Here is a 27,398-nt window from a genome sequence, read left to right as displayed (position 1 = left end):
AAAGAGCTGAGATAGCAGGTGTGCACCATTGTGCTTGACCGCAACATTAAAGCTCTATATTTCTAATTTAGAATTATATTCTGTACTAGAGTTTTGGCTATGGAAGCTAAAAATTTAGAACCTTGAGTGAAAGTGACCAAAAAAAGACATAAAATTATCTTTTATTAACTGTGAAATAAGATAATAGATAATCACCGAGTAGGACTTCCTTTTCTTTACAAGGCATCTTGAAATGGTATTTTTGTAACACTCTTGAAAGATTTATAATTAAATGTCAGTTTTACTGCCAACTGCTATAATTATTTATGGGTGCCAATGACTTTGTGGTTTATTCTGAAGCTATACATTGCTAAAATTAGGTTAGATTTCTGAATTTTAAAATAACTATTTAAAACTATTTGGCAAGGGAAAGATGTGAGAAAATAGTGTGCTTTTCTGTACTGAGTGACATAAAGAATGATTATTTCTAGCAAAAGGGACCTGAAAACATCTGTTACATTCTCCCTTAAAAACAGTTCATACAATTTGACTATTTGGCAGGTGCAATTTCTAAAAACAATCAGCAAACAAGAATTCACAATTGAAGAGGTAGAGTCTGTCTGCACATGGCTGATGGCTGTGACCAAGTGACCAGCGCTGGGTGTGGTTTCCTGCTGACTTTGCTACTTGTGTGTAGGGAACTGGAAGACCCCAGGTAGAGAACATTGCCCACCTTCCATCGCATCATGTCAGAAGGGTAGAAAGGAATCATGTGATGGGATTTGAACCCAAGGCCTGGCTCACCATCAAATAATTGGCCCTGAGTCACATCAGCACAACCTAAAATGAATCAAGCTATTTTTCCATGACTGAGGCTTAAATATATTACCATTAAATCATGCCATCTTCAAAGTAGCCAGCAGTTCTTAAGTTTTCTAAGATAAAACCAACTTTGAAAATCTGCTGAAATTTCTGGGACTTTTCATCTTTTTAGGAAGTCTACAGATACCTATTTTCCTTCCAGATTGTCCTTGGGCATTTTTTATAAAGTTATAATGTGCAACCTGTATTCAACACCTTTGCCTTGTCAGCTATATTTTGATTATTTCAAGAAAGTCTTTTTAAGTGTCAACAATTTATTTTTGGCTTCAATATGATCCATTGTCTAGGCATATGGGTTAAACAACTTAACACATGTCAAAGTGCCCTGCCCCATGGCTGCATGCAGTAGGTCATTTTTATTGTTGAATGTAATTGTCATGTTGGTACCTGTATTTGAATCTTCCTGGGGGAGGATGTTCTTGAGAAGTTAGATGACAATCAGATTTCTTGGACCAGCTCAAAATCAGAATAGCAAAAATTAGGGAACAAAAAAGAATTAGGGGACCAATTAGTTGGTATAACTCGTAGCTGTAGTTTCTGTCTTCGCGCCAAGTAACCAAGTTGACGACAGAGGGGCATCTTTCCCCGTGTTCACAAATCCTTCCAGTTGTCTTTTTTCTCAGCACTCTGAGCAGACCATTGCTACCAACACACCTTCCTTTAGTTATTCTTCTGTAACCACTTTCTGGGTGTCACTCAGCTGCGAGTACTAAGACTACACCACAGAGATGTTGAGTGCACCATTTCTTCTACAGAGGACTGATCTCACTTGCTATGGAGTACTTAAATTTGATTGCCAAGCTGTGGCGCTGATCCGTTGCCGTTTGTGAATAGACTGCAGCCCATTGACGCTGATGTTAGCAGGTTCCTATGGAACGTGACTCAGAGACTTGAGCATCCTATTGGTGGGAGGGATGGTGCATTGGTAGAGGGAGACCTCAGACTTTAGAGTCAGGCAGGTCAGTGGAGCCCCGCTGCCACTTCCTGGTTTCTGAGCTCAGTTATCAGTACAGGTACTGTGGGACACCTATCCAAGGCCTCCTAGATATACTTGCCATCTGCCCTTTGCTATTGGTTATGGTGATTAGTACGGCTGGTGGCTGCTCACATTTCCTGCTTCTCTTAGCAATGCTGTGTTCATGGCCTAGAACCTGCCTTTGCTCAAAAAAGACTCTGATCTCTTGATTTGTTTTTGACAAGTGTTCAGTTGAAGGAATTTTTTTCCCCAAATGCACAGAGATGGACAGAATAATCATCCTCTGTCATAGAGGTTTATCATCAAATACACCGCGTTCCTCATTTTAACTAACTAACCCAACGGGTGATAAAGTTCTTTCTGATAATATTGTGTTTTGTGGAATGCAAAGTAATATTTGCCTAAGAATGGTCTGTATGCTTGAATTATTTACTGTGGAATTAAAAAATATTTAGAATTCTTGGCAATAAGGACCCATCATCTTGCTTTTTCATAGAGTATTTACATATTACTTAGTATGCATGCACTCATTTTATCAAAGTTAGTACCACAGTCCTCAGGAATGTGGAGATGGTTTGTAAACTTAGGACAGAAGGTGATTTCTATCTTGAAAGTTGGATCAGACCCTAAAAAATCATTACTTGGGTCTGCCTGGGATTAATTAACTCAGTCTCTCACCTTTGCTTGGATTGCATCCATAATCAACCATGGTTGGCTTCTCCTGGAATTAGCTACTCCAGACTCTTTCTCCCAAAGAAAATGTCATGGGGTGGAGCCCAGTACTAAGCCTTTACAAGCAAGGGGAATTAATGACCCCATCCTTAGCACCATAGTAAAAATACAAATACTCAAAGGGTTTCCAACTTGGTTTATGAAACATTGATATATATTTTCAGAGTCAGTGGTATTATTTTTACTAACTCTATCAACCCTATTGGTGAAATCAATTAAAGTAGAGGTCAAATACTAAATCACATTCATTTAAAATAAAGATCGGGTCTTTGTTCTTATTAGTAGCCTAGAATCTCCTGTACCATCTTAGAACTCATGTGATATTTTGTAGTTTAATGTATAAGCCTCCTTTTTATTGAAGTACAACTAAGAGTTTCTATATTTGAAACAGGAGAATGTTTTGCAAACAGTGGATATTTACATAATCAGCGAGAGTTTGGTTTGTGAAGCCGGTTAGGGTGCTTAGAAAATGAGTCTCCCGTACATGCTACAGGTTATTTTGGCCTGGAGAGCCAGGGATGGTTTAAATACTACCTTTCAAGTACATTTGGTTTCGGAATGAAGTGGCATCTAGGGTGCAGAGAGACAAGCATCTGGGAAATAGATGTGGTAGAATAGAAAATGAAAGCAGTGATCACCACTTCCCACTGTTACAGAAAATGAAGCTCCTAGAGCCACCCAGGGATGTCCCTGTCACCACAGCTTCTTCCTTGTGGTTTTTCTCTAACTTGCTAGCACCATCTTCATCTCAGAGTCACAGAAGGTCAGGGCTTCTCAGTTTGGAAACCACAGACCAACTTCATTTCTTAAAACCTCTGGTATTGAAAAACTAAAGAAGTGTCCACATAAATGTTGTGTCACACTTTAAAGCCTTATGCTTAACAAATAAAGGCACGTGTCATGCATAAAACACCAGGTAGTTCATTTTGTCTTTTGCAAAAAATCTAAAGGACTTACAAAAATGTTGTGTGTCCACTACGCATGCTGAGAGCTTGGGTTAGTAACGGAACCCGTGCTGATAGACATGTGGGGAACGTCTGTCTTCGGGCATCCTTGGGGTTTCTCTGTGACAGCACGAATAATACTGTAGTCCTAAATATGAGATCCTTTGAGGGTCATCTTTTGCAAAGTGGCTTATGGAAGGGGTACAAGACTGTGACAAAGTGGATTTAGTCCACCTATATCCTCAAAACAGGACTATAGTTGGTAAAAATATTTTGAGTCGGGGATGTCTTGCCAGCCTTCCTGGCCTCTGAGCCCCGTTTTACCATTTATAGCTGTGCGGCCTTGGGTGAGTAACTTACCGTCTCAGAGCTCAGATACCTCTTTTTTTTTTTTTTTTTTTTGGTGGTGCTGAGGATCAAACCCAGGGCTTTGTCATGCTAGGCAAGTGCTATACCACTGAGGTATAGCAGACTAATTAGCTTGTCTTAAAAGATGGAAAATAATCATTAAATTATAATAATTGTTCTCATGTTTATTTTGGAGACAGGGATTGAAATTCTTAGCACATAACTGCCATGTAAAAAAATGATATTCCAGATGATGCACAAGAACAATACATCAGTTTTGTTTGCTGTACTCTTCTTCCTTCCCCAGTATCTTGATCTATTTCCTTTCTTTTTCTTTGGCTCTTACAGACAATTCAGACCCATAAGCAGACTGCATGGTTCCATTTCTAGGCATAAATTCTAATAGAATTTAGAAGTCACAGAAAAAATTGCTCACCGAGATTTTGTAATATGCAAGCTGAGGTGGGAGTGACTAGACTTCATGGAAATCCCAGAAGTGCCCCCAACTCTAACCAGACAGGCTCGGATTTTACTTTTTTCTCTTTGTAATTGACTTTTTTTTAGATCTAATTTTTCCATGATGAAAAAAAAAATCCCCCAAACTTGAAAACCACTTCTCTAAGTACAAGATTAGGAAGGGGACCACATCCATTGCTCCTTCTGCACAAAGGCTCACATACATGGATGTAGATGGGGAAGACTTTGGCTTATAAATGCAATATTTGTGTAATTCTGTGGTATCTGGTTTCTAAGAAATATGTAGAAAATGATTTATGACCAAGAACCCCTCACCATTCTTCTAAAGAATGCAGGGTTTCCCCTGCATAGGGTAGATGTCTAGTGTCAGATTCAGCCCTGCCAGACACCAGTCACCTTGCGTAATCACGTGGAAATGGGTCTTGGCAGAATCTGAGCTGTTGAGCACTTCCTGTGCCACGTGCCATATTGCTTTCTAAGGCGATTATTTTATTGGCTTAGTAATAAATAAGCAGCAAATAAGCTGACCCTAAGCCACTTAACGCCCCCCATTACTAAATCACATATTCTGATTTTCTACCCCTTATGTCCAAGAGGCCCTTAAGACATGAAGCCAAGCCATTGACCCAAAGCACCCCCAGAGTAGGTAGATGGAAGTATTAAAGATGGGCCCAAAAGAGCCAATGCCAAGATTCAAAGGGCTAGAGCAGGCGTGTTTCCAAAGAAGATATACCGAGGACTGATCAGCCCATAAAATGATGTTCAGCATTGCGAATCACAGGGGAAATGCAAATCAAAACTACAATGAGATGGCATCTCATTGGGATGGTCACTGTCATCGATGCAGAAAATAAGATTTAGCAAGGACAGCGGAAGCCACTGTGAAAAACAGCATGGCGGTGCCTCAGAAAATGAGGCCTAGCACTGCAGTAGGGCCCAGCAGGTCTGCTGCTGGGTGCATGCGCTGAAGAATTGAAAGCAGGGGCTCTAAGAGGTATTAGTACAACCCGCCCGTTGTAACGTCATTCACATCATTCATGGTAGGTCAGAAGTAGAGCCCAGGTGTCCACTGAAGGAGGAGGGGATAAGTACCACGTGGTACGTGTAACTCCCATTACTTAGTCTAGGACTTAAAATTTGTCCAGGGGGAGGTGCACAAGGAGGAGGGTGGAGGGAGGACAGGGTCAGGGTCTGGCAGGAGGGACAGGGGTAGGATCTCACAGGGAGGAGGGGTAGGGAGAGAAGTCTGCGTAGGGAGGATAGAAGCAGTGCTGCTCTGCCTAGCTGCCTCGGGCCCTTAGGGTCATGTTGACTGGCAGCTGCCAACAGCCCCAGTAGCAAGAGTTGGCAGGCTGACCCCTAGGAGGCCCATCTTAGCAATGCCACTTTCTGTGCTCTGGGCTCTTACTTAGCCCTTTGGGAAGAATTTACTTAACTAGCTGTTTGCTCTGATTAAGGGAATGCTCACAAGTTCTGCCCTCTTTCGTGATCCAATCCCAGTGTCAACAAAGCCATAGTTCCTTGGGTGGACCAGGCAGGGGCAGTGTCCTGAGTGATGTCTCTGTCTCTAACCTGCTGGCGTTCAGAAAAGCCCAGTTCTTCCATTCCCGGTTGGAGTAGATACTGTAGTCTTTATTTATGCAGCACTCTTAGCTTTCGTTTTTAAAAATTATGTCAGTAAGACTAAATTACTATAGAAAATGTGGAAAAACCAGATATAAAAAGAAAGTAAAAACCACTCAAACATAGGCCTTAAGACAACCATTGCAATGTTCTATAGTATTGATTTTTTTTCTATGTTTGAAAGTAAACATGAATGATATTTCAAGTTATTGGAGCCCCCAAAAGAAAGTTTACAGTCTTAATCACATCTCCCTACATATATAAGTATGTATATTCATATTCATATACATGTGATATATTCATATTGTAAATACTGAAGGCAGAAAGGCAACCCTGGCAGTAAGAAAAGGGAGAATCTGGTTTATTTCATGTATAGCTAAAATGGCATAAAATATATAAGAATTTTAAATATCATTTATATAAAAGTGACATAAAAATAATCCTTTGTTTATATTAAAACCTGAACTATGGCCATCAGTTTCCCACAGCATGAAATTGCACTTACTGGCGGGCATCGGGAGTTATCCTTTGGGCTTAGCACTGTCAATAATGGAGGCATGTGGTTACTTACTCAGTTGGAAACAGTCTAGTTTCTTTTTAACTTGGCAGACATGCCTGCTAGAGAGCTATGCAGTTTCCCAGCATTTGATGCCAGTCTGATTTTATTTTCCTTTTTCTAGAGGCCAAAGGTTTGACATTCTTTTGAGTTCTCTGTGTGGTTTGGTTAAATCTCTACTTAGCAGAGAGTGAACTCTCTTGTATCACTTCGATTCTGTCCTTGTCCAATCAGCATTAGAAGTGGAAGTTTCTGGTGTACTCAGACTAATGAAGGCACCCAAAGTATTCAGATTTAATCTCAGAATCATTATTTGCAAAAGTTCTGGGGGGGAAAAAAGCTAAATTATGTATAATGCAAGGGTTAAAAAAATATAATCGGAAAAAGAAAACCCAACTGACTAAAATTTCAGAGCAAAGCAGTGGAGCGTCCGCCTTTGAGAAATGCCAGCGATTTTCAAATGGTACTTTTGACAAAGTACAAGAAGTTAGATATGGTCCTGAAGCACAATGGGGCATTATATGAGCACATATTGGTTAAAGTAATTACAGTGGTATTGGATAAGCATCTAAAGGATCTGGTGGATGATTCAGCATAAAAACTTTGAGACTAAAGAATGTTGTCTTGGCATGGGAAGTGTAGCCTTGCATGTTATAAACACAAAGGCAGAACACACAATCTTCAGAAGTATTTCAGGAAATTGGACATAAACATGCACTAAGGATGTAAGAGTCGCTATTCATTCTTCCTAAGGCCGCTGGCAAGTTTTCAAGACTGGCCTTCCCGAGCTGGTCGTTCAGAGGCAAGTTCACGTCTGCCATTGTTTCTTCATGAGCATTTTCTCACACGTTCTTTTCATTTGAAAACTTTTCATAGTTTTACACATAGGAGTTTGAAGCCTGGATCATTTGAGTTGTTAGTTTCAGGTGGTTTTCAACTAACTAGAACCACAGCTGCCCACTCCCTCTAATTCTCCTGCAGAATTAAGTCTTTTCCTAAATATAGATGTTTGAGATGGACATACAAGCAAGAGTCACAGATTTTACCTTTAATATTGTTTCTTTAGGAACTCCCCTTCCTTCATTTGACCCAGAAAGTCCTGGTCTTTTCTCTCCTCCCATAGTCTGGAATCAGTGACTTGGAAAAAGAGAAGAATGGGAATTCTGACCTTGGCACAGCAAGGCCCGCTCTCTTGAGGACGCATTATGAGGGTAATTAGTGGGTAAGTGTCCGTGTTCACAGCCCAGATCTGCAGCCACTCATTTGGAGGGTTTGGGACGTGAGCTCAGCTCCCCTGTGACAGTTCTCTTGTGCTGGAGGGAGGGTGGGGCCTCATTTTAGAAGCAGGAACCCAGCTGTCAGTTGGAAGGTTGGCATGTCTAGCTTTACCTCACTCACCATACCTCACTGGCTTTTTTTTTTTTTTAACTTTTTTTTTTTTTTTTTAACTTTTTCTCTTAAAAGTGCCATTGTTCAGCCTACGGAGACAGATGTGGGGTGCTTAGGTTGCATTTGCACATTCTACTGAAGTTTGAATAAACATACCCTTTCACCCTGCATTTGTGCAGTTCACTCCAACTTTCTTTTTTTTTTTTAATTTTTATTCTTACAGAAACATTTTGATTCGTTGTACACAAATGGGGTACAACTTTTCATTTCTATGGTTGTACACAATGTAGATTCACACCATCCATGTAATACTGTCTGTCTCAGTCTACTATCTTTCCTTCCCCTACCCCTCCTGCCCCATTTTCCTCTACACCATCCAAAGTTCTTCCATTCTTCTCTTCCCCCCCGCCCCCCGCCCCCCCCCCCTCCCGTTATGTATTAGCATCCACTTATCAGAGAAAACATTCGACCTTTGGTTCTTTTGGACTTGGTCTATTTGACTTAGCATGATATTGTCCAACTCCATCCATTTACCTGCAAATGCCATAATTTTATTTTTCTTTATGGCTGAGTAGTATTCCATTGTGTATATATACCACAGTTTCTTTATCCATTCATCTATTGAAGGGCATCTCAGTTTGTTTCACAATCTATCTATTGTGAAATGAGCCACTATAAACATTGGTTTGGCTGTGTTACTGTAGTATGCTGATTTTAAGTCCTTAGGGTATAAACTGAGGAGTGGGATAGCTGGGTCAAATGGTGGGTCCATTCCAAGTTTTTTGAGGAATCTCCATACTGCTTTCCAGAGTGGCTGCACCAATTTGCAACTCCACCAGCGATGTATGAGTGTGCCTTTTCCCCCGCATCCACACCAATTATTATTGTTTTTGTTCTTGATAATGGCCATTCTAATTGGAGTTAGATGAAATCTTAGGGTGGTTTTACTTTGCATTTCTCTAATCACTACAGATGATGAGCACTTTTTCACATGTTTATTGATCACCTGTATATCTTCTTCTTTGAAGTATCTGCCCAGTTCCTTGGCCCATTTATTGATTGGATTCTTTGTATTTTTGGTGTAAAGTTTTTTAAGTTTTTTATAAATTTGGGAGATTAATGCTCTATCTGAAGTGTGTGTGGAGAGATTTTTCTCCCACTCTGTGGGCTCTCTTTTCACATTATTGATTGTTTCCTTTGCTGAGGAAAAGCTTTTGTGTTTGAATCCATCCATTTATTGATTCTTGCTTTTATTTCTTGTGTGCTGGGAGTCTTGTTGAGGAAGTCTGGTCCTAAGCCAAGGTGATGGAGATCTGGGCCTACTTTGTCTTCTATTTGGTGCAGGGTCTCTGGTCTAATTCCTAGATCCTTGATCCATTTTGTCGCTCCAACTTTCGAAGGTCAGGAAAATTGCTCTCTTAACAAGTCTCTTTTGGAGTTGATGCTTCCATCTTCTTGGTCCCTTTGCCTTGCTTTAGTCACCACAGATTTCCCATAGTGCTCTCTCAACCCAAGCACACAATTTTTGCCCCACCAGAAATAAGTGACCTGCTCTGCTGGGATGTTTGAGTTTCTTCAAGCACACCACATTTGTCACCGTCCTGGTACCCTCGATCTACACAGTCTCATCATCATCATCATTGTCGTCATCATTTTTACTAAGAGGTTCTGAAACGCTCTCCTTTAGTGAATTCCGAATTTAAAGGGAAAGACAAGCCATGCAGGATGCTCTGCTTCTCACCCACGTGGCTGGATCTGCCCGGTGAGGGAGGGAGAGGCCGAGGTGTTCGACACTGCTCCCTGAGAAGTGGTGCACAGTGGTGGACGAGCATCTCCATCCCACATCCCCAGTTTTACTTTGTGATCTTGGTGAGTCTTCCTTGTTCCTCAGTTTCCTCATTTATAAAATATGGAATTGGAGCAAATGATTTAGGAGGGTTCTCCCAGCGTATATATGCTAAGCCTGGGCTGGCGGATATTCTACTTTCCAAAGGATGTTGAAACATGGCCTAGTAGAATCTTCAAGCCTATTACCACCACCATCACGACTCCTCTTTGGTTTCTCTCTTATTCCCACTGGGTCCCCTGGCTTAGAAAACTTGCCACCACACTTGGGCATTGTTCTTGAGATTCTCTACTGTGGCCAGCCATCTTGGTTCTGCTACTTAACCAGCTTAGGACCTCGGTAATCTCTCTCAACACATACTGTTACGTGCTAATGGAAGCTGCCCTTGTTCTGTTGTGTGTCTGACTCCAACCTCATGCTTCTTTATTCCCATTGGACTAAAGTCCAGACTCCTTGCTGTTTTTCACTCCTGCCTCTGCCATCTCTCCTACCGGACATGTCTGCTGTCCTCAGTACTTTGGAGATGTCATATTCTCTCCCTTCTAGGGTCTTCCATGCCTGTGGTTTCCTCCGTCTGGCCATTCTTACTTAGCTGTACACTCTCCATCCCACCTGACTAAAAATCTTCATCCTTCAGGTCTTATCTTGAAAGTCACTTACTTCCTCAAGGACTCCCTCATCCTTAGGCAACACCATTTCATTTTCCAGTAGTTCCTTGTACTTCTGATGTTAACACATCATGCTTGGTTTAATTCATACTGTTTATCTGTCTCCATTAGAACATTTGCTGCATGAGGGTGAGGCCCTTGTCTGCTCTCTTCTTAGTGGTATCTTCATCTCTTGGCACAGTGCATTGTAGGCATTCAGAAAATACTTGCTGAGTGAACACACCGAAGATGGAAATCAGGGAAGAGATGAAACCAAATGCATGGTCCGTAAGAAAAGAAGCCCAGAGACGACAGCTGTACCTTCTTCCTCTCTCCTTGCTATCCTCTCACACTATTTCTGAGAGAGAAAGGATTTTCCTACCAATGTGAAGCCTATTTAGTTATCTTCTAATCTGAAAGGAAGTAGTGGCTCCTTGGTAGGGTAATTTTTTCCAAGTTCAGGTTCTTCATTCTCATTTGTATGAGAAGAGATAAAGGCCTGTGTTTGATCTACTTAAACTATTTAGATGACTTCAGATATGTTTTCCCACTAGCAAAAAGTTGCCTATTCAACAAACTTTGCTTAGAGATTTTCCCACCATTTGATTGTCACCCCTGTGATATGTAGCAGTCATGACTTGGAGTGATTCAGTGCTAAAGTCGTTATTGTTTTGAGTTATATTTTTAGTTTTTTTTTTAATCTTAAACTCTATAAGCATAGGACTTTTTGATCTCGCCTAGTTGTTTTATGATTGGTACCGAAGTTTTAAGATCTGTCATATAATAAAGATGGTTCAATGTCATATTGGATTTAAAAGTGGTTGAGTGCAGCCCAACTGGAGCCAGTTTGTTTATTTATTAATTTAAAAAACCTCCCCAGGAAGGCCACATTGCAAAGCTATTGAGATTGAGGGCATTGGAGTTCAAAGCCCAACTCTGGAATCTTCTAGCTGATCAAACTATAGTAAGGTGCTCAACTTTTTTGAGTTTCAGTTTACTTATTATTCAAAGACATTAATAATATTGACCTCTTTCAGTTTTGAGGAAGATTAAATAAAATATTGCATGTGAAATCCTTAGCAGGGTGTCTGGCATCCATATACTCAGCACATGTCAACTGTCAACTATTATATATGTATCTCTGGTGTCAGCAGAGCATCGATTCAGTTATGATATTTGAATAAATGGGAAAAATAAAGATCAGTAACAGTTTTAGCTTTTTTTGGACAAGCAAAAATATTCTAAGGTACTGAATGCTCAGAGCCTTGGGCTGCGAATGCCTTCTAGCTACACCATCAAGGGCGTGGTCCTTTGCTCTATGGGCCTTGATTTTTTCAGTTTTCTTCCTTCCCAATCCATACACTTTTTATTTCCTTTTCTTGTCTTATTACATCATCTAGCACTCCAGTATAAAAATGAAAATTAGTGGTGAGAGTCATTCTTCTTGTTCCTGATTCAAAGGGAAGCTGCTAGTTCTTTACCATTTACTTATAATGTTAGTTCTAGATTTTTGTACAGATTCTTCATCACTTTGAGGGCATTTGCTCCCATTGCCAATATGCTAAAAGTGTTAATGTGCATGAGTCTTAAAATTTTGCCAAATGCTGTTTCTGCATCTATTGATATGATCATGAGTTTTTCTTCTTTAGTCCTTTGAGGTGTAGGGTACATTAATTGATTTTAAAATGTTGAACCAGACTTGCATATCTGGAATCAACCCCACTGGTCAAGGTGTATAATTTTCTTGTATATTATTGCATTTGATTTGCTAGTATTTTGTTGAGTATATTTACATCTATGTTCATAAGGAGATTTCTTTAGTTTTAAGCTAAGAAGGTTTGAATCTCACCGGCTCTGTTGTCCTACTGAAAGTCCTTTCATTTTGTGAGTCTAGGAATGAGTGATTATTTCATTTTGAAATACCTCACTGTGGTAGATACTGAGTAAATATTTACTATGTTGAGTGGAATCTACTGACTTTATAAAATGTAGATGAGTTGGTTTTGTGAAGTTGAATTGTAATGATACAGAAAATAACCATGATGGTTTTTAAGACACAATAAAACTGTCTTGTCCTTTCAGTATACCTACCCTCACTACCCATCTATCTGTCCTTTTTTCTTCTTTTCTAGTACATGTTATTGTACAATAGAGGTTGATGGACAACAGACAATTTTATGAGGAATTCTCTTTACAGAGGTAACTTTAAAGTTTTACGTCTAGGTGGCCCCTGGCTAATTTTCAGCAGTAAACCTGTTACTTTGCGGATCACTCACAGCTGGCACAGACTCAGCATATGTCAGTGTGTTGTTTTGTGTCATCCATTTGTTCTCCTCTCACTGTCCCTCTTTGTTTTGTTTTTCCTTACTCCTTCCTTTCCCCCAGCTTCCTTAACTTGTCTCCTTCACTGAGCATCTTACCTGTTACAGGCAGATAGTTCTGCCACCAGATGGTGTGCAAGGACTGGAGAACGACTTGAACTACATCCGTCAATGTGGTTTCTTTCCTACATTTTGTTTTGTGACAAAGGTTAGGAACAGCAGCCTAAAAATGGGATTCTGAGATTGCGCAGATTTTAATTATTCACATATATTTTCTTTCATAACAAACCTAGGCTAGAAATCTTGGGGGTGGGGGGAACTTATAAAATTTGGTAAATAAACATGAACAGAAGAACCTGATCCCAGAAGAGATTCATAATAATATTAGGATTAGATGTGGAAGTAAGATTCTGGGGCAGAGGACCACATGTGTAGCTTTCAAAAGCACAAAAGAGGAAAATCTTTTGATCCTAGTAAAGCTGTGTAGTGCTAGTGCAGAAAGTCTTCATCCGTCACCAGTGCAGCAGCCTGCAATGAGACCTGCAGCCCAAAGCAGATCGCAGACAAGTTCATGTGCGGATTCTCAGTTATATGATAATTAACTGTCAACTTTAGAACAATCCGAATATTTCACCCAGTCATCCAGATTTCAGGCTTCCTAGAGACCTGGCAATAGTGATGATTTTTGTTTTTTTCCCTTAGCAACACCTATGACTGAGTTGTGGCTGCCACTTTTGTTAGAATGTGTGCTTTATAGTGGCCGTTGTCTCTTCCACCCTCTATTTTATTACATTGAACCTTTACTCACATTTAATATGTTACCTGCCTCTGCCCAACCCACTGAAGGTATTTGAACATGTGACTCTTTCTCCTTTCATGGATGTTGACATGGGGTCAGGAGAGCGGGTAACCATTTCTTTATTCAGAGCCTCACCTGCCTTCTGACTCCCCCTCCCCCATGTATGGGAACTGGAGGGTCAGAGCAGTAATTCTCCATGGAGGACTGAAGCAGTTCAAGTCAGCTCAAGTACAGAATCAGCAGGGAATAAATTACTTAGAATATTTTTTTTTTTAATTAGCTGCTGTTAACTATAGAAAAAGACAGTAGAAAATATACAAACAAGTTTTTTTTTAAAACGGGGAACCCTCAAGTAAGCACCTTGCCAGGAACTTGCAGAGGATGATTAAATACATGATCAGAAGTTCATTGTTCATCTGGCAAAAGGAAAAGGAACCCTGAGTGATTCATCTGCATGCTTGGCTTGTTTCAGGGAGAGGGATTAATGAGATGAGGTGACTAGATAAGGTGGGTGTCAGCCGGAGTTGGGCGGCTTGCATTACAGAAGGCCCTCAGGGAGACCTGTGAAATGGCCCTCAGGGACTCTTCCTGTCAGAATATGGAAACTATTTGAGAAAACAGTGAGGGGATGATATCGGGGTGATTCCAAAGGGGGAGCAAGAGTGGTTTTTGTTGGCCTCAATGATGGTGAGTGGGAGGGGCTGATCCCCAGATGATTTACTAGTGACCAGTGATTTACTAGAGTGCTTACTCTGCACCAGACTCTGCACAAGAGATCCATGTGTACAATTTCAGTTCATCCTTCCAATATCATGAAGTCCTTACTATTGTCATCTGATTTTGTAGTTGAGACTGAAGACAAGAAAAATCAGGTAATTTTTCCACATCAGCCTAGCTCATACATGAGAGGCAGAGGCAGGATTCAAATGCAAACCCTCAAGTCACTCACTGCCAAAGCCTTCCCAGCTAATGCCCCAGCTACTCTGCTGCTCACCTCCGCCTGGCCGAGGATGTGGCTTTGTGTATTCATAAGTGCTCAGCATGCCCAGAGCCATACCTAGATTGACCTATTGATAAATACACAGTGTAGCGCACCTTGGACCAAACCAGAAACAGCGGTTGACTTATAGCATGTTGGCTGGATAACACATAACAAGTCGGAAAGAATTAAAACATTAATTTGTGACATGAGGCAAGTTGGGTTCAGTGGGTCACTGTGTTAGTTAGATTTTTATCACTGTGACCAAAATAACTGACAAGAACAGCTTAGAGGAGGGAAAGTTTATTTTGGGCTCATGATGTCAGAGGTCTCCTCTGCCCGTGGTTGGCACACTCCATTGTTCTGGGCCTAAGGGAAGGCATAACATCTTGGCACAAGGGCCTGTCAGCAGAAAGGTGCTCAGCTCATGGTAGCCAGGAAGCAGAAAGTGGGGGGATGGAGGTGGGTAGGTAGGAACAGCCAGAGACAAAGTGTAGTCCCTCCGGATGCCCCCCATAATCTACTTCCTCCAGCCATCCCCTGCCTGCCTATAGTTTCCCCTGATTCTATAATAGTCCTTTCAAATTATTAATTCATCAAATGGATTAATCCACTAATCTATTAAGTGGATCATTCCTGATTAGGTCACATCTCTTACAATCTAAGCATCCCACTTCTGAACATTGCTACTTGTCTTATCTTTGGGGGGAATACCTCATATTCAAACCATAACAGATAGCAACCCCAGTAGTAAGTTTATGATGCCCATAAAATCCTGGGCTTTTTAGGGAAAGCTATTTCAAGAAAATCATAGGGTTCTATAGTCCTTTTCGAAAACCCAAGGCAATTTTTTACCCTGAATATTTATACAGGACTAGTTGACATTTCTCAAAACTCAATACTTCTTCCAATATTTGAGTCCCTGTTATGAGCAAGGAATGAAGTTATTCAGGAAGAGACACAAAATGATAAGGGAATTAAGAAACTTGGGATAGGAAAAGAAGCTTAAGAGGTGAGAGTTCTTTAATCCAAAGGCAAAGGATGAGGGGGACACAAAGTGACTTATTAAAACATGAAGGAGGGTCACAGAATCAGCAAAAATTTCTAACAATCCTCTCTCCTTAAAAATTGTGTTAGGTGGGAAGGTGAAATGGGGAGCTTTAGCCAAAGGGTCCAGAGTTTTAGTGAGGATAAATAGTTCTGCCAGTCTAACAGACAGCATGGCACTCCAGTTAATAATAATGTATTGTATGGTTTAGAGAGTAGGTCTGAGGTATTCATAACACACACACACACACACAAGATCACTAGGGTGAAGGATATGTTAGCTTGTGGTAATCATTTCACAATCTATACTTATATCGAAACATCACGTTTTATGCCATACGTGTATAATTTTTATTTATCATTTATACCTCAATCATGCTGGAAAAATTGTATTGGGAATGCAAGAATTCAGGTCAAATGATATTTGCCTTGAAGTCAAATGAAGACATGTACTAAAATGTACTACTCTACCTGGAAACTGGTAAACCAATGGTATCCTTATTCCATGAACTGGTGCAGGTTGAAAAATAAAACTGCATCAGACAAAATCAAATGTTAGGACAGACTGGGTAGTTTAGAACAACTAATGTATTTAAGTATTTTTCTTCTAAACTTGTGCATTTTACCTGGGGAAGGAGAGAGGATGACAACATCCCAGAATAAGTTTTAATAATAGACACTCCACCCCCTCCCCATTTATTCTTTTAAAAATTACCTTTTATTTTGTAATCCGGGTACATGTGCATGCCCACAGTTTCCAAAGTCAGTCAAACGATTTGTAATGAAAATAGTACCCTCTCTTTGTTTCCAGACTTTTCTCTCAGAGGCAACTAATTTAAATGATCACAACCTTTTCTTTTGCTACTTATCTCTATATTTCTAAGTACTATGCTGTGCTGGTTGTTTACATTATCTCTTGACTTCCTGCTGGGGTAATTGAGCATTCCTTCTCTTCCGTTCACCCCTCCCTTACCCCAGCACACACACACACACACACCCTAGAGAGTACGGCTGACTCTTGCATTTACTCCTTCATTTTCTGAGGTTCATCCTCCAGTGGTTTCTTAAGAAATATTGGAGGCACCACTGTATGACCTAGCTATACCATTCCTCAGTATTTAGCCCCCTAAATTAAAGTTGTTATACTACAGAGATACGTACTTACCCACGTTTATACCAGCACTGTTCACAGTAGCCAAACTGTGGAACCAGCCTAGATGTCCATCAATGTATAAATGGATAAAGAAAATGTGATATGTTTATACAATTGAGTTTCATGGAGCCTTGAAGAAAAATGAAATTATGCAATTGCAGGAAAAGAGGTGGAACTTAGGAACATTATTTTAAGTGAAATAAGCCAAACTCAGAATGTCAAGGGTCTATGTTTTCTCCTATATCTGGAAGCTAGAGAGGAAAAAGGAAAAGAACAGAGAGGCTGTGTGGAGATGGCAGGGATCCCATTAAAAACCAAAGGGAGACCAGCAGAGGAGAGGAGAGGGACCGTGCGTAGGGGAGGGAAAGGGAAAATAGTGGGAATGATATTGCCCAATTATATCGTTATATTTTGTGCCTGTACAAAGATGTGACAACAAATCCTACCACTATGTACAACTCTAGTGCATAAGAATCAGCTTCTTGAATGAAGAGATTTTATCTTAGAACAAAGCTGGAGGTGGAGGCTCAGAAGCACTTGCTTTTGAATGAGGATGTATAGCTTTTGCTGGCTCTGAATGTGGTTTAAGATCCAGGAGGGTTGCAGGCATCTATAACTGTTTCTTCTTAAGGACCTCGACGGTGTATGCCAGTCCTCTGAATGTCGACATAACCCTTAAGTGTATGGTCATGTGCCACATAGCAAGATTTTGGTTAAGAATGGAAGCAGTATGTGGCAGTGGTCCCACAGGATTTTAATGGAGCTGAGAAACTCCTGTTGCCTAGGGACATCAAGGTCATAGTGCAGCACGCTTGTCCCATGTCTGTTCGGATGTTTTCTAACACATGATCTTCACTAAATTTCTGTATCCTTGAACAAAGCCATTGGAAACATGTCACAGTGTGTGTGTGCATAGGTATATGTACATGCATTATATTCTCACTGAGCTGTCCCTGAAAATTCTGCCAGTGGCAAATGCCAGTTTTCCACAGGAAGATTTCTGGTCAGCCTCCCTGTTTTCTGAGGATACGTGTTGCTCCAAGTGTTGCTCTCCGGCATTTGCTGGCAGATGTTGCCTGGTTTCCCTCGGGAGACCACCTTTTAAGTTGCAGCTTCCCCCTTTTTTACGAAATCATTCATGACATTTCTGTCTCCTTTCCATCTTCCAAAGGCTACCATCACCTCCCCTGCCATTCTTAATCTTAGGGGCTTACTGCATTTATTTTAAATTTCACTGTTGCCACTATTGGTATTATTTTGGAAAGGAGAGGAGAGAAAGGCCTGCCCTTAATCCTGTGTGTTTACCTTGAAGTTTCTCTTGGTTTCTTATCACAGTCATAAGCTTCCTAGGTGGACAGCCAGTTCCCTGACGTGGGTCTGTTCTGCAGGGCGCCTCCTAGGCACACAACAGTAGTGGCCAAATGAGTAAATTCTTTATGCCAACAGATCTCTCTGAAATCCAATTATTTTAGCTGCTGATGTGATTATTTCTCTTGAGATTATCTTGGGTTAATCTTAAAACCAGGTAAGGATGTCGATTGCCCCATGAAGGGCTTTCAAACCGACACCTGTAACTGAGGGAGGTATTTTTCTCCATTTTACTTGATTATTTAATTTGTCAGCATGACAAAAAAGAAGTTTCAATTCATGCCTGCTTCAAAGGAGATATCCTTCTATTTTTCATAAGGACTTGAGCTATTTAATCTTTACTGCCCTTCTTGAAGGTTGACTTTCCAACTGTTTAAAACATAATGGTTTGGCACATCCCGAGTCCTATGCAAATAATTGTTTCCCATACTTGGAAGAAAAAAAGTGTGTGTGTGTGTGTGTGTGTTTTCTTTTTCTTTCTGGTACCTAACATTCTTTTGAGTTTAAATATTAACACCAAATAAAAAGTTGCTTTTCTGTATTGACCAGCCTCGTGTTTCACATTTCTTTTACTCTTGCACCTGTTGTGAGTGACCTTGTTGCTATGTTCAGGATGCCTGTCTTCTCTCTCCTTCTCCTTTTCCCCCATTCCTTCACGTTCTTCTCCTCCTCCTTCTTTTAGCCACAAACACTAGCAAGAAATGTGTTTTGTACCTCTACCATGTACATGTCAATGCCATTGGAACAAAGTGTCTGGACACAATACTTAACCCTTAACTCGCGTGACCGCTCTGAGGCGCGCTCCTCTGTTATGCTCTGTTTCTCTAAAAACAGGTGATTGGGATCTGCTCCATTGTTTTACAACACAGTAGGTCACAGCCTGATGTTGCAAAACAGCACTCCAGGTAACGTGCAGAAACCCTAAACCACACGTTCGTGCTTCCTCCTTGGCTCAATGTCTTCATTTTGTTGCCAGAATTAAATAACATGGCTTTGACATTAGAAATAAAGATTAGGGCTTCCCCGTCCTAACACCACGGCAGTGATGCTCATTTGTATATACTCCTTGACCACCATCTTTGTCTTTATACCTGGCTGGTGTCTTAGTCCTATGGCTAGGAGACATTGGGTCCAGTTGGTGTTCCTTTTTATTTTTTTTATTTTCTAAAGATCATTTTTTAGAACTGTTCTCATAGCAAAATTGAGCAGAAGGCACACAGAGGTCCTGTATCCCCCTCCCCCAACACCTGCAGCCTCCCTCCTTGTCTTCACCCTGAACCTAAGGACACATCTGTGATGTCTGAAGAACCGGTATTGACTCATCATTATCACCCATCTGCTCAGTAGTAAGTGCACCCAAAGTGCTTTAAGGTCCTCTTTTTGTCCTGGACAGTCTAACCATTTGGAAGTTTTTGTAATGCTACGCGCCCACCATCATAGTATCGTGTGGATATTGTCACTGTCCTCTGCTCCGACTCTTCTTGCTCCTCTCCCCCTGTACAGCCACTGGCTGCCACACAGACCTTATTGCTTCTCCTACACTGCAGGTTCCCCTGAATAGCATGCCATCTCTTTGAGGTATATTTTTATTTGTTGAAAGAACTTTGGCATTTACTTAGTATTAGGCCTTCAGAGAATGTTGGCTGATTTTTATTGAAATTGCTAAGATTCTTTTTATTAAGCATTTTTTTTTTTTGTAGTCATGGAATCATACATCTGAATTGTGGAAAATCCAAGTACAAAGAAGAAAATAACATTCTAAAATAACCAATATTAATAGTAATAACTATTAGTATGTAATAACTATTAGTAATAGATTTCCTTCATATAATGTCTTTGCAAGTATATTGCACTTTTGCTATAAAGCCCGTTATGGTTTGGATGTCAGGTGGTCCCCAGAAGCTCCTGTGTTGATGCAGGAATATGACTAGACTGTGAGGGCTAAACCTGACCAGTCCATCCTTCTCACTTGGTGGCAACTTGGGCAGATGGGGCACGTAGGGACATGGATGGAGAAGGTGGGTCCCTGGTGGTGTGCCCTGGGAAGGGTAATCTTCCCTGCAGCTCTTTCCCTTGTCTTTCTGCTTACTGGCTCCCATAAGGGGAGCAGCTTCCCTCTACCGTGATGCTCTTCCACCATGATGTGCTGCCTCATCTTGGGCCCAGAACAGTGGACTTGGTTGACCCATGAGCCCAAATAAACTTCCTCTTCTAAGCTGTTCTTATTGGGTATTTTGATCTCGTTTGGGTATTAGCTAATAGCACAAGGTTACCTGCCCAATTTTATGTGCTTTTATTTTTTAAATTTGACATTGTATCATAGGCATTCTTATTTCATTGAAATGATTGAAGAACTATCAATCTATCTTTGGATACTTAGATAATTTTTAGTTTTATTTATTTTTTCTATGTTACTCTAAAGAATTGCAGTAAACACAGAATTCCTAAATATTTATTTGCAATTTAGGGTTCATTCTTCTTTTTTTTTTTTTTAAGTTTTTATTTGTTTTAAGTCTAATTCTCGAGATAGACTGTAAATGTAGACTTACTGGGTCCTTGAGACTTACTGCTAAGTCACATTTCAGGAAGGTTGGAGTTCCAAAGAGGCCCTTTGTGTTTTAAAGATGAGGCAGACTTAGAGTTATTCAGCGTCTGCATTGTAAGGCGTCCCAGAGGATGTGGCACAGATCGGAAGCACGGGAGTGTGATGCTACATTCCTGAAGAGGTGGGTGAGAGTTGAAAGCTAGAAATAAGAAGATGCTATGTTCCTCAACATAGGAAGGAAGCACGTTGAGTGTGGGGGTGTGAGAGGAGCTAGTAGATCCACAGAGCCAGAGAGTGAGGATAGAAATAGGGACACGAAGAGCATGGTGGCAATTTAGAGCAACTGAGGTGGAGACTAGAAGCGGGAGAGGTTTGGAAGTCCTTTATGTTATTAGGTACCTGGAAAATTTCCAAGCACCACTGGAATTGCTGCTGAGCTGGGCAACTATACATTTATGGTAATACCAACTTGTGAGGTTCTCTCTGGTTTTTCTTAGGAAAAAATCTGACACCTTAGTATAGAAGAAAGATGAAAATGGATGGGTCGCTCCAGGCTAGGAATTTGCAAAGTTGCCAATGGGCTTGTAGAGTTTGGAAAAGAGACTGAGGACGTGAGGATCAGAGGAACAAGGTGAAGTGATAGATCACATTAGTCCAAGCCACCAGGGGAGGGGGCCGTGGGGTTGATGCACTTGAAGGAAGGAACCTGTCCTGTACTTCCATATTCATGACTCAGATCCTGGAGTGCAAGCTGGTCCTGAGAATGTGGTACACCTGGTGTGAGAGTGTTGACACTGGGAAAAAATCTGGATGTTTCTCTTCTGGAAAGCTGGGTATGGATCCATTGCATGGATCCAGGGTAGGAGCAGGAAGGTGTGCAAATCTCAAGAACTAAACCCGCTACTGGAAGGCCTCACTAGATATATCAGACAGAAAGAAGACGCTAACACTGGTTCAGGTCAGGTTGGTACTAGTCTGCTTTGTGCTTCCCTCAAAGGCCTCACAGTGCTGCCCTGGACATGCTTCCAAAGTATATAATAAGAAAACACCCAGAATAGTTCAAATCCTGGGTCAAGCTGAGAATTTGGGGTTCTGCCCAATGATGTGAGGGATTGCTCTCATGGACAGTCTGAGGGCAAGGAATGCTTGATTCTTCTGACGTTTTTGGATTTGTGGGGCCATCTGTGAACTAGACCCCTCAAAATTGTGACTGGCAGAAGTAACCCCTTTTGAGATGCAGATGGGAGGTCTTTGTGGAACCAAGTACCTACCTGTGCTCAGCATCTGAGCCAAATGGAACACATCAACCCTGCTCAACACACATGGATTTTATAGATGTTTTGGAGAGTGTTACCAGCCTATTGCTCTTTTCTTCCCAACAATATTATTGAAAAGGAACATTGGGGTGTTTTCTGAAGTTGGGTGAAGTTTGTTTTTGATATCAACTTGAATTGAAGTTGACTGTATCTGTAAATATTGGGGAAAAAAAATTCCCACTTACCTTTTTTTCCCTATTCTCAAACTAATGCTAATCAAAAACAGTATTTGATTAACCTCTTGAAACATGTTAGTCAAGTGTGCCCTGAAGGACTAAAACTGATAAACTGGATAAAGTTAATTGCTGGAGGTGAATCACGACAATTCATTTTTCCCGTTTGCTCAAGCTATGCTGTTGAGTCTGGTGAGGTATTGGGTTCCACAGCACAAGCCTGGTTCTTCACTAGAACAGAACTTAAGGACCAGATCTTCCAACCCTGTCTGAGGCAATGTAATTCTTGGATGAACTTGAATTGTTCTGCTGCTTGTTTTGACTTGGTGCACATTTTTGTATTTTACATAGGTTGAATGGATGTACATATCACATTCTGACAACCCTTGAGCTTTGAATTGTTTGCTGGATGAAAAATTGCTCCTTGTTCATTGTTCTTCGTTATTGATCCATGCTAATGCAGGCACCTGATCCTGAGATCCGCTGATAACATCGAAGAACTGGAAAGGGAAACAAAACTTAGCAATAGTTTGAGCCTCTGGATGGAACTTAGAGCATTGATCTGAACTTAAAATAACATTTAGGCCAGGAAGGATCTCCAAGGACTCTGGACAATGATAATTATGAGTTCCAAAAATAGAACCAATAAGGAAAAAACACTAACCCTAAATTGAATTTTTTTTTTTTTCTGAAACAGAAATGCTAAGGGAAGCTTTAAAGGCCATCTTCCAATAGGTAAAGAGTTATTATTCAAAGGATAATGATACATTCTTTTTGTATATGCTTTGTGGATAAAATCAACAAAAGCTGTCTTAAACTATAACAGAAGAGGTTTAAATTAGATGGGAAGAAAAATATCTTTCTTACAGGAAATTAAAGTGAATAGCCATCAAATATATGAATTTCATTTCCCTAGTGAAAATCTGACCATTCACTAGACGCGGGGTTGAATAGTCTCATCTACTGGCAGTGATCTTGAGAGGAAGGCTCAGAACTTGAGGTTTCTGATCTCATAGCCATTCATTTTCTACTTACAGAATGACAGTCACTTTCATGATATCTCTGGGAAGCAAAAACACCCTTCTCAGTACGATTCCTAGGAAATAGCTACTGTGGTCCATTACTGAGTTATTTATACCTGTGCTGATGGTGAAATGGGTATTTAAGAAAGTGTTCTGTGTAAAGCAGATATTTAAAATTTCAGTTTGAGGGTGTTTTTTCTTAAAGCTGCAGAGTAAGGAGGGCTTTTTAATTTGGTTTCTCGTCATCTGTGAATGTCTGAGTCCTCAGGACCTTGCTGTAATGGATGTTTTCTTTCTAGGACAGAAAATTAGTTATTAAGACCTCACATTCTATAGGTTGGGGTTATGGGAAGCTCTGAAGGAAGAACTGGCTTAATCTGGGCCCCAGCTATCACACCTTGGGAGATGTTAGGCCTAAGTCATGACATTCAGAGCCAACCCTCTTCAGTAAAAGAATAGTTGAGTATTTAATTTGTAAAAAAAAAAAAAAAAAATGTAATGTAATTATTTTGGTTCAGCATATATTTTCCCCTCCATTTAACTGAAGCAATGCATTTTACTTTTTAGAAAACAAAATAATGATTTTTAAGCCTGACCTTTCAAAACTATGGGTTGAGAAAATATAATCTCTCCTATGATAAACATCCACCATCAGACAATTTCCAAAAATAAAATCTATCATATATCCCAAGTGCCAGAAGTAAATTTCTAGGTGTTACAATGTCTTCCCCTTACTGAGAACTTTTAGAATTTATTTAAATATGAACCTTCATTGCAAATACACATTTTGAAACGTTTGGAAATAAAATCAGGCTGCTTCCTAGTATAGCCATCATGCTATCTAAATTTTTTAAAAATCTGCCATGATGCCAAGGACAGTTGCAACTTGAGATGGCTGAGCCAAAGCTCTCAACCAAGGAGCCCACAAAGTAAAATGCAGTGTTCACATTTAAGACTGAAATATGGTCCCCTTCTCCATTTCTCTTCCTCTAGCTTCATCCTCATTTTCTTTCCTTCTCTCCTTTATTTCTGTATTATCATTATTATTATCATTACATAATTGTAATCTGGAACTAGGATGTAATTTTTAAAGGAAATCCTTCCACTGTTTTTAACGTTCTTCCTGCCCTGCTTATTTTCTTCAGAGACTACTACTACATCCTTGATATATTTTTCGTTAAATGAACATAGAAATCTTAAAAGAAATAGAAGTTTAAAACAGAATCCTTCCCCTGTCGTAGAAGTAAGCTATGTTTGTGATGTACACATTACTTTTTTTTTTTTTTTGATGAGTTAAATGTCATTTGTCACGTGAGATCATTTTCACGATGGTGTTTCTCATCTCTTCTGACTTATATTCCTATGTGAACCTAGCTACTGAATTTCTTCTGTATCTATGCAGAATGACTCAGTTGACCAAGTTCTGGTTTTCCCCGTCCTTTATTTGTTCTAGATACATTTCATATTGCTCTTCAGTCGACAAGGGAAATTGCGGCTGCAGAAATGGTACATCACCCTCCCTGACAAAGAAAGGAAAAAGGTCACCCGGGAAATTGTTCAGATCATTCTCTCTCGTGGTCACAGGACAAGCAGTTTTATTGACTGGAAGGAGCTAAAACTTGTTTATAAAAGGTGTGAGTAACTTTATGAGAACTGGATTTCTCATTGTTGCTTTAGTTTGTTCTAATGGTGAACCTTTTAGATTGCAACACCAATTCCATCGTTTCCTGAAGTCTTTGAAGGCTGGGGCTTCATTATTTGTACTATTAAGCTAACAAGCTAAGAACTCTTATTTCCGAAATGACTTCCTTGCATTAGGATAGATTCTGAAGACTAGAATTATATGTTGATTGTGCATAGATGCATTCAAGAAATATTTGATGAGTCCCTGACATGTTCCTGGCATCATATCTAACAGCTGCAGATACAGACAAGTAACACTCCTGTTGTCACAGAGTGTACTCATTATTTTAGATAAATAAGAGATTTTCAGTGAGTAACAAATGCTATGGAGAAAATGCAGGTTAATGTATTAGAGAGAAGGGGACTGTATTTAATGGAGCAGCTTTTATTATACATATTATTCATATTTATAGTTGGGTAAACTGAGGGCATAGTTTAAGGAATTAGTTTCCAGTCACAGTAACTGACTGATAATGAATAGAACCAGAAAATTCAGATATTTCTGGCTTTAAAGCCTATATATATATAATATATATATATATATATATTATATATATATATAATTTTACTGCATCTGTTTGAAATGGCGAGACTATACTAGAAAGGAATCTCTGTAAATAAGAACACTGAGGCTTGGAGGTATCGATTTTGCCTATGAAGACCAGAAGATGGATGTGTAAGCAGGACCAAACATGGCTGACCTGACCCTGCATCCAACCTCATACTATGGTGTGATGTTTTCCAGGAGGAAAGCACACATTAGAAGTGTCCTTGCAGAGGGTGCTTATGATACCCAGTGGGAAAAATAGAGGTGACCTCTGCAGACTGATATTTAATAGAGTAAGTTAGCAGCAGGTGCTGGACAAAGCTCCTTCTGCTGGGTCTACACTTACAGCTTGATAAATCGAGGGATGCATATATGAAGACTGAAGTGCCTTATGAAGTGAGATGGTGGGGAGCAAGGGCCCCTGAGAGCATAGGTCAGGGGTTTGGATTTTACAAAGGACAATTTACAAGCCAGAGGGGTATGTGAGCAAACACTGATTACGAGGGACCAAAGGATTCTGTCCCCCTGATAATAGCTCTTCAAGGTAACATTGTGTTGAGAGCCATTCATGTAACTAACAGAACTGACCTAATCACCACAATATTTATATATATTCTGTTTTATATATGGGGAACATACTGGATGTGATGAATAATAACTTCAATCTTGGAAGGGGAGAATCTCTGGAGAAGAGGAAGGACTGGGTATTCATTGAGGAAAACCATCTTTTGGTTGTTGAACGTCTCATCCAATTTTGCTTTTATTTTTTTTCGAGGTATGCTAGTTTATATTTTTGCTGTGCAGTAGAAAATCAAGACAATGAGCTCTTGACACTAGAGATTGTTCATCGTTACGTGGAGCTGCTGGACAAATACTTTGGAAATGTAAGTGTTCCTCTGACCTGTTAGAATCAGGCTCCATCTCCTCCTCTTTCTCAAGTTAAAACATGAATTGCATTTGTTCCCAGGATTGTACTAGTCCACGTTGGATCAGAACACAGTTTTTCTCCCTACCTGTCATTCTTAGTAAATGAAAGACAAACCTTTCTGGAGGGGGTGTGTCTTTACCTTCAGACCACAGTTACACAGGAGACCTTGTTTCAGTGAACCAGAGCTTAATCATGAAGAGTCCTTGACCCTCTCTTCCTTATTCCTTACCGGTTTTGAAATCTTTTTCTCTTTTGACTTTTCATCCCTTTTCTGTTGTTTTTTTTTTTTTTTCCCCCCACTCTACAAATATTCTTTAAAGTTGTCAACATGTAAGGAAAAATAAAACACCAAACAGAAAAAAATCCAAATCCTTTCTGTTCCCATTGCTGTTCCATAATCCTTTAGCATTTGCTGCTAAGTAACACACTATACCAGTATTATGCTTATATCATATCATACCATATCTGCCTGCACCTTCAGAACCTATTCATTCAGCGCTAGGGTACAGCCTGGGTTCCACCTTTTTTGCTCCAGAGCGATCACAAAGTCACCACTAAGCAATCCCTGCTGGTCCACATCAGTGACATTTTCTAAGTCCTCACCTGCTCTCCCCTCTCCTCAGCACCAGATTCTTCCTCGTTGCAATGCATTCTTTAAGTTCCCTCTTTATTTTGCTCTGACATTGATTTCTGCTGATTCTTGTCCTTTGTGCCTTGTCCTCTAAATGCCCTGCTTCTCTTCCTACTCTCCTGGTATATCCACTGATTCTTTCTCCTGGAAGTCTTTCACCAGCTGGCTCTTCTCTGCTCCTCTGGCGATGGGCTTCACTGGACTTTACGCAGTCTAGAACCAAACCCGTTTCATCTTGTAGCTGGAATGTATTATGTTCCAATGGATAGGGTTCTTTTGTCTTTCTCTACCCTTTTGTAGAATCCACCTCTGTCTATTCAAATTGGCCTATAATTCATTTCCTCCTTTCCATTCTCACTAGTACAGGTTTACCTGGGATTTCAGTTTTGCCGTTCTTTCTAAACTTCCCATTTGGTCCTTTCTGTTCCTGGGTTCTTCTCTGTTTCTTTCTTGACCATCTTTCTTAGAACACACGAATCTGGGTGTG

The 27,398-nt window shown here is 40.2% G+C and overlaps 1 protein-coding gene across 4 annotated transcripts in view; it reads left to right on the top strand.

The window, feature by feature from the left end:
* AP1S3 (adaptor related protein complex 1 subunit sigma 3) overlaps positions 1-27,398 on the top strand; it is a 56,288-nt gene that overhangs the window by 15,517 nt on the left and 13,373 nt on the right. For 2 of the 4 annotated variants that reach the window (XM_079134823.1, XM_079134821.1), the window contains 2 exons: positions 24,576-24,754; positions 26,128-26,236. In XM_079134823.1, coding sequence (XP_078990949.1) covers positions 24,576-24,754; positions 26,128-26,236 — 288 coding nt within the window. The remainder of the gene's footprint in view (positions 1-24,575; positions 24,755-26,127; positions 26,237-27,398) is intronic. The other 2 variants (XM_079134824.1, XM_079134822.1) reach the window with 2 other exon arrangements.

This window comes from Sciurus vulgaris, assembly GCF_902686455.1.
Source record: "Sciurus vulgaris genome assembly, chromosome: 3".
NCBI lineage: Eukaryota > Metazoa > Chordata > Mammalia > Rodentia > Sciuridae > Sciurus > Sciurus vulgaris.
This window is presented reverse-complemented; position numbering and strand designations above follow the sequence as displayed.